Source organism: Centropristis striata, chromosome 11 (genome assembly GCF_030273125.1).
Source record: "Centropristis striata isolate RG_2023a ecotype Rhode Island chromosome 11, C.striata_1.0, whole genome shotgun sequence".
NCBI classification, from domain to species: Eukaryota; Metazoa; Chordata; class Actinopteri; order Perciformes; family Serranidae; genus Centropristis; species Centropristis striata.
In genome coordinates, this window is record NC_081527.1 from 18,931,752 (window position 1) to 18,939,973 (window position 8,222).

Consider the following 8,222-nt stretch of genomic DNA (forward strand, 5'->3'; position numbering starts at 1 on the left):
GGATGCATTATGAGTCAGCTGTGGCAATAATGGTCTTTCAGTCACAATCAAATCTCTATGCACTCCACCCTCTCTATTACTAACAGCATAAGTTATTTCAGGTATTTAACTACATGTTTGAGACTAATTGAGGCCAGAATAACAGGAGTATTGTCACAGAAGAACAGGGTGGACTGAAAACCGTGCATGTTTCCAGAGCCCATTTACTGTGTGAAACGCTCAGTGTAGTAGACACACGGCTCCTCCTATTCAAGAAGCCGTCTGGTGGTCACACACTGCCCCACATAGAACAACAACTGATCACCAGGAAGTTAAACCAACTTCTGCCTGCGGTGAAAATCTGCTGTCAATGTGGGGCAGTGGGTAGCAGCACTTCCTGTTGATGTTTTTATCGTGATGATCAGTACAGAACTGCCAGCTGCCTTCCTTTTTCTGTAAAATTTCCCTATGCTGTTAATTGGCTTCCTCAAACCTGCATCAGTCATATTAGTCGTCTTACTGGTTCTCAGCTGCCTCGTTCTTGGCTGGAAGAGATGTTAGGGATGGATGAATAATACCTGGAGTGCTGCAGTAAGCTGCAGATTCACAGGTGTTGTATTGACAGCTGCATATCAGGAGAGATTAATGGTCCAATGTTCCCTTTCCAGCGTTGTTTATTTTTTCCAGGAGAGCGTAATGTAACAGCATCCCTCTCTTGTAGTTATGCTGTCTTCTCCTGTTTTTCCCCTGAGGGCTGACATGCTTCTTAATGGCAATAGTTGTCCTGATGTATCTTCCTGACAAAATCACTCTTCCCCTGATGTTTGGAAAGTCCCTTAGGTGCGGGTGGTGTCTGGACAATCATCTCCAGTGGTGTCGAGTCACAAATGATGCTCTGATGGTGGAAAGGGAACCAGGGTACAGGGAAGGTATTTGGCCCGTTTGACCAATCTTCTCCATCCCTTCCTTTAATGGGCGGTACATGGTGCTTACATCCCTTATTCAGGCATGATCACAGGAATTTGTGGCAAAGAGTAAAAGTAACTCTAAAATAAGATTGGGGGGCTTAGTTTAATTACTTAGTTTGGCTCTTTTTGAGATTACTGAACGAAGAAATGCATATCTGCAGCAAAAACGAAAAACAAATTTACTCTCCTGACGAGGGATGAAGATAATAATAATAAACTTTATTTGTATAGCACTTTTCTTAACAAAGTTACAAAGTGCTTTACAGGCAACAGATAAAAACATAGTGGATGACAGAAAAAATTACAAGAAAACAACAAAGCAAAGTAAAGTGCAATGCGGATAAGTTGGAATTACAATTGTCAAAACATAGACAGTGGCACGAGCTGGGGGAGAAAAACAACCAAGAGATTAAGTAGTTAAAAAGGTGTTATAAGAATTTTTCAGAGTGACCCTTCAATAAAGACAGTTGGATTCAAAGTATCAAAGTTTAAGTTGAATTTAATTAAAGTCTTGTACAAGAGGAGCGTTTAAATCATGCAACACAGCGAGTAAGGTTACAGAGGAAAAGGCTCAATATGATTGTCAAAACTCTTGGCTTATATGCCTCCTATAGTGGGAGGTTTCCAACGTCTAGCTGACCTGTCTGACACAGATGCTGTTATTCTCAGTTCCCCAAAGTCAAAGGTATGGTCAGCAGAAATACGTCTGACCCGTGTCTGACTCCCCAAGTCATGTGTACTTCCCTTTATCTTAACATATAGTTAACCTTATCTAGCCTGCTGCCTTTTGCAGAAGCACTGGTCTGATGTAACTCAAAGCCAGTGCCTCTACATTCAGCAGACAGGATCACATTTGCTTAGTATGATTAAAACGTTGGAAAAACCCCAGATTAATAAAAAAAATTATAACAAAAGGCTTTGCGATAAAAGATCACACTGTACTGTACTTTAAAAAAAGTAATTGTGCACAAAAATTAGAAATGTCATTGCTGTACAAAAATAATTGTTATTGTTGGTAAGTCTCATTGTTCCAATCAATGTATTTGTCTAGAACCGCCACTGACACCCTCTTTTTTTTTTTTCTTTAAAGACAGCTATTTATTCGGAAATTCAAAGGTTACAAAGTCAAAAAAACTTCCTTTTGTACCCCCACAATGAGTTTACTGTATGTTTAATTTCACTTCGTGGTGGTCCATTGTATTCCTAATTTATTTCCACAAGGGGAGGGTTTGGCTAGTTTAGCTCTGGTATGTAACAGTCTGTTTTATTTTTAAAGTTTATTTTTGGGTAAAGTATTTGCTGACACTGAGCCTGAGGCCAGGGTATTAATACTCTTATCATACCTAACTAAAAATCCGGGGATGTGTGGGTTAAAATCACACTTGTGTTGTCCCTCAACGCTCCACTTCTTATACCGGCAAAACCACAACTCCCAGCATCCAGCGCGGCTAGCCTGGGAAGCAGTGCTCGGCTCGCTCGGACGCGGAGCTGCTGCAGTTGCAGCCCTACAGCGGGTTTGGGAAGCCGTCAAGCCGCTGCATAAGCATTTTTTAAAACAACGAGGAAACACAGCGTGGCGTTTTTTTCCCACAGTTATCTCTCAGAGGGGATCTTTCACCATGGGGAATGGCATCAATAAGGTAGGATTTTCATCTGTTGCACACCGCCAGCGTTGAGTTCACAGACACGACTGGCCCTGGGTGTTTTGAGTGTAATCATTAAGGAGATGTCATCTTCAGCCGAGTCTCTGAGATGATTAATACAAACAAAGTTGTGCTCGTTAGTTTGTCACGATTCAGTGAAAATGTCTTGAAAATAAACAATATCTTCTAACTGGCCAAACTATGAATATTTAACATAATGATGATTGTTTTACCTGATATTTTGGGTATTTTCCTAGTAAGGATTTCAACCTATCACTTTTAATTATCACCTCATATTTTCAGGGTGTCATTTAAGTCAGCTGTTTGTCTCAGCTGCTCATATTAATAATACTGTACCCCTGTCTGCTTCACGTCTACATATATCTCTGTTAATATAGGTCCTGCCTGACTTGTACTTGGGAAATTTCAAAGGTTTGTCTTCACTTTCTTTTATTATTTTGATTTGGTTTTTGCATATGACCACTCATACCTAATTTATTTTCTTCTTTGTGTCAGATGCCAGGGACCGAGAACAGTTAGCCAGAAACAACATCACACACATCCTGTCCATTCATGACAGTGCAGCTCCCATCCTCCAGGTAAGAAGCTCCCCACCTCCTTATTACACACGCATATCTGTGCCCCGGGTATGCATATTAAATTTCTCATTAATCTTTAAGCAGAGTGATCAAGAAGCAGGTGAGACCAAACGGTGGCTGTTACATAAAGCATATTTACCACCTTAGCCAGTCCTATTTATGTTAGTCTGACTCATTTTCTGTTGATTTACTGCCTTAAAGCAAAATCCAAGCTTAATTGCCTTACAGGGTTTTAATGTGGTATTTCCAAGGCTGGAAAAGTGCTTGGATTTAGAGTAAATTGCTTGAAACTAGTTAACATTTAGGCTATATAGCACGGCAAGTCTACTCACAAACAGGTGGTACTTTGTGAAACACAAAACTTTGTTTTGTTTTCCTTTAATTTGTCTCTGTTCTGTAGAACACTGTCCCAAAACTTAGTCGTAGCTGTTTATAGCACAATAACATCTAATTTAATGTGATGAACATGTGAAATAATCATATAATAATAATATTCTCAATATTGGCTCCGGTATACAGGGTTTTCCCTACCATTATAAGGTTTAGGAGCAGCACCCAAGCTGTCAATCAACGTGAAGAGCATCAAAATTAACTAAATCATTTTTCCCAGATCTAATGGTTTTATTTGGTCCCCAGTAGACCTCTATTGCAACTTTTTTTTTTAAGCTTTTTGTGTGTTTTTTTATTTATTATTTGCTCTTGCCTTTCTGACTTTTGTACATGGATATGTACGGAAGACCCCAATACTCCTCATCAAATATGAGCATTTAAGTCTTCCCCAAACCTGAAGAACACACAAGAATGTACTGTATATAAAGATGTTATTTACCACAGCTGTAAAAGGATGGAAAAACATGAAAATGCACCTTGAAAATTGCTATAATTTGAATTGGTGAAGGAACACGGTGCCATGGCAGCTGAGCCTGAACTATGAATTTCCTTCATGGAACCATATCAACAGAAAATGAGTCAGACTTACTGAAATAAGCCTGGCATTTTTCAGTAAACTCACTTTAATGAGCAGGGCTGGATCTGATTGGCTGAGACATCTCTGCGTGTTAGTACAGCGCACATGATAAGATCTCTCATGCGGTTCATAAACCGGTCTGTCAGGTCGGTCAGGAAGAGGAGCCATGCTGCTTCTTGAACAAACAGTTGTCAGTCTTGAGTGAGTGAGTGAGTGAGAGAGAGAGAGAGAGAGAGAGAGAGAGTAAACAATGAGCAGGGGAGTTTCATTCTCATGTGATAGTTGGAGTATCATGAAAAATGCAAGTCAACAACAGTTGGTTGGGTCAGTGTGCTGAGTTGTGTGCCTGCGTGGGTTTTAGAGTAGGCGGTTCTTGCTTCAGTCTATGGGGACTTTGCCGTCTCGCTTCATTATTATTATTTCTAGGTTATTGATTTTGATTAAAAGTTAACCTAAAAGCTGCAAGTACTTTGTAATATTTAAAAGCAGCATGCATAAGGGTGACTGAAATTAACTTGAAATTGCCTTTATTGTTGTACATACAATAGCACAGCTTGTGTTCACCATCAGAAACACATGCTTAAGAGATTTGATGTGCAGAGGTGTTTATCACCTGCTGATTTATTGATTTGTGTTAAATGCATCAGAGCAAGTGACTGCTGACAGGTAACCGTTGTAATCCTTTGTCCCTCAGGAGATGACCTATCTCTGCATTTCAGCAGCTGACCTGCCCACACAAAACCTGTAAGTACCAAAATGTGCAGCGCAGCAACACAGAACAATGAAAGGCTGAGGCAGAGAGAAAGAGAGAGTACAACATCCATTTGAGGCTGCACTGTGTGGGCGTCTGAGGTTCATTTTCTTCAAGCTAACGTGTAAATGATATGCTTTCACAAGCTCAACATTTAACTGTGAACTTATTCTCCGACTAGATCACAGCAGCACGGCTGGATCCAGCTTATGATGCATGGTTGTTTTTTTGCAAAATCAAGAAAATAAAGGATGGTGCACGTATCACAAAGGGATGCCCTGGTTTAGACACACATTCAAGCATACACAGACACTCACTCACACACTTCTTTTGTTGGCTAAATTCACATATCAGGCGGTCTTTTAACAGGAAGGAAGTCTTGCAGCTCAGTTCTGCAGTTTTAGCACTATGGTTGGTGCTGTGCCTCTATTTATACCCCCCACCCCCCTTCACACACTTGAACATGGACATATATATACACACACACATATATATATATATATATGCACACTAATGCCCTTGTCACCTGTACTGCCCTGGTCGCCTGATATCGCTTCGGTTCAGACTGCGAGGTTTGAAACCTGTTATGTGAAATCTGACACCAACTCTCTCAAACCTGACATGAACACACCCCCATCCTGATCCGTCCAGGATAAGAAATATAAAACTTTGACAGGTCAGGAGCAAAAACATACTCACAGCATGTTCAAGATAACTCCTGTGTACACAACTAATCCACCTTTACATGCATGCAGGAGCTGTATAGTGTCAGTGAGGAGAGAAAAAAACAGCCACAGTCACAGCTCTTGCAGCAGTTCTTGCTGTGTTCTCATTATGATTTAATGTGACCTATTATAACAAACGTGTTTTATATTCCACAGGACTCAGCACTTTAAACAGAGTATAATGTTCATGCACGAGTCCCGTCTGAAAGGAGAAGGCTGCCTCGTTCACTGGTGAGACTGATGCTTGTTGTATCTTCACCTCAAGGTTCACGCACACAAACGAGAGATGCTCAAGTGGCCAAACTAGATAGATTTCCTCCATCCATCTCACAATACAATCATAGACATGTTGAATGTGAATGTGCAGTTCATCTACAGCTGAAAAAACCCCACTGAGATCAACCAAGTACACAAGTGAACTCATGTGTAACTGCTGCACAGAGGGGATGAAATGATAAGCAAAAAGCCTATTCTTGAACTTCCCAAAACATATTACAGTGTGAGCACATTGTCTTTGAGCAGTGGGGCAGCTGATAGTACTGTTCACAGGGGAAAGTTATATTTGGTTAGACAGAGGATCTTCTCAGAAATACAGGGGAACAAGAGGCTATTTATAGCATGTGCACTGCTACAGCTTGCTCTTCTACACTTATTGACTAAAGCATTTAGATTTGATTCAGATTTGTAGTGTGAAAAGTGTGTTTAATCCATTTCTACACCTCAGTTCCCTTATTTTACTACATAGTTCTTGTATTTTATTCTCTATCTGTGATTGTCTGTTGTCTGAATGGTATTGCCTACTGTACTGTCACCTACTATAGATATCTAATCTGATATTGAGCTATTTTACGTAATCCTCATTGAAGGTTGTGTTTCAACCTCAAGTTAGTATACTGGGGCATTTCTGAAACCAAGATGTAATATCTTACATACAATATGTGCAAAACATAACAGAGTACACTATAAAACCTGATCATAACTGGGATGCTTAGGTTTATGTTGACACACTTCCTGATAATCATGTATTCACATCAGATGTGGAGCAGACTTTTTGTATGGAGTGTTTACTTACAAAGTCAATGCTGAGACCGGACGTGAATGTACAGTATTCACTCAAGCTGAAATTTTTCAAAAGGAGAGAAAGTTGTGTAAGGCAGCGCTGAGATTCTGCTGCATAGCAAAGCCTTGGTCGATCCAAACTCCATTTAAAAAAAACTAGCATTTTTTAAATTTGTTTGCTTCTTTTTCTTCTGGACAGACCTGAAAAAGCATAAATTAAGACTTTTTGCACGTCAGCATCCTCATGCCGGTATTTCGGCTTACATTTTGATCCGTTTATCGTACTTAAATCACAGCAAGACATGTTTGAGCTCATATAGCTACAGAAGCTCCATAGCGGTAGTTATTAAAGTGGTTATTTCTGCTGGCGTTGTTACATTGCCACGTATTGCCAGGTACATTTTAACTATATTTTTTTACCCATGAAATAGAAAGCACTCTAACCCTTTAAGAGTGTTTAGGAAAACAATGCTAATCATGTAGTTTAAATTGGTGCATCCTACAATTTGTCCATCCCATTCTACTTACAGTTTGGCAGGTGTGTCCCGCAGTGTCACGCTGGTGGTGGCTTACATCATGACGGTGACAGGGCTTGGCTGGCAGGACGCCCTGGCTGCAGTGAGGGTGGCCCGGCCCTGTGCTGGACCCAACCTGGGCTTTCAGCGCCAGCTCCAGGAGTTTGAGGCTACTCAAGCTGAACAGGTCAGTTCTAGGAAGGGAACGAGGGTGAGATGGAGCATGAGAGAGCATGTGTACATGTAGTATTTTGTATGGTCATCAAAAGTCAAGCTGTTTTCTTTCCCTCTAGTTCAGAGAATGGCTGCAGAAGGAATATAAGGACAACCCCTTCAATGATGAGGCAGAACTACGTGACTTGCTTGCCAGGGTGTCGAAGGTCAATGGAGAGGAGATGGAAAAACAAGCATCTACCCCACCTGGAAGTATCTGATCAGAAGTTTTGATGAGTTATTGTGCCACTCAGCCTGGAGGATTACATCACCATGTGATGCTACAGTCTTCTGGACCTATCTGGAAGTTTGAGTTGCTTCAGATTGGACTACTGCCAGCATATTTATTTGGTGATAAATGTCATGGACATAATCACTGGAAGAGACAATTAATATGTAGAGCACATATTATTATTTTTTAGTTTTGGTTGATGTTTAAGGTGCTGTTTTTTATTTATGAATGTTGTGTTATTTTGTACTGTGTCATGATGATTTCAAATGGTGAAATAAAAGAGGTAAAGTCAAGCGTGTTGTGAGGTCGGTGGGCTGTCGATTTGAAGGTGATAAGAACACACTCTGTGCTGTGTTTACATCTCTGTTTCCTGGTTGTCTTCCTGTTTGTCTAATGTGCAAGGGAGGTCATGCGTGGTGACATCCATAACAGCAGGATCACGTTCGATCACGTTCGATCTTTTTTCTCAATTGTCTTGAAGGCTGAAAAGGAAAAAAAAACATGATATTCTGCACATTGACATATTGCAAATGTGCATGTGCATTCACTGAGCATGTGTATGAATAGCCAC

General features: G+C 40.5%; 1 protein-coding gene across 1 annotated transcript; it reads left to right on the forward strand.

Annotated features, from left to right (window-relative positions):
- The first annotated feature begins 2,362 nt into the window (after positions 1-2,362).
- dusp22b (dual specificity phosphatase 22b) lies at positions 2,363-7,944 on the forward strand. The gene is made up of 7 exons (XM_059344595.1): positions 2,363-2,587; positions 2,989-3,022; positions 3,107-3,189; positions 4,851-4,900; positions 5,789-5,863; positions 7,222-7,393; positions 7,500-7,944. The coding sequence occupies exons 1-7, from the start codon at positions 2,567-2,569 to the stop codon at positions 7,638-7,640; spliced, it is 576 nt and encodes a 191-aa protein (XP_059200578.1). The 5' UTR covers positions 2,363-2,566; the 3' UTR covers positions 7,641-7,944.
- The last annotated feature ends 278 nt before the right edge of the window (positions 7,945-8,222 follow it).

Excerpts from the sequence above, each read along its gene's own strand:
- dusp22b (XM_059344595.1), top strand. The coding sequence starts at position 2,567 with ATGGGGAATGGCATCAATAAG. Across the intron at positions 3,023-3,106 it reads GTACTTGGGAAATTTCAAAG|ATGCCAGGGACCGAGAACAG; the intron begins GTTTGTCTTCAC and ends TCTTTGTGTCAG. Across the intron at positions 4,901-5,788 it reads GACCTGCCCACACAAAACCT|GACTCAGCACTTTAAACAGA; the intron begins GTAAGTACCAAA and ends TATATTCCACAG.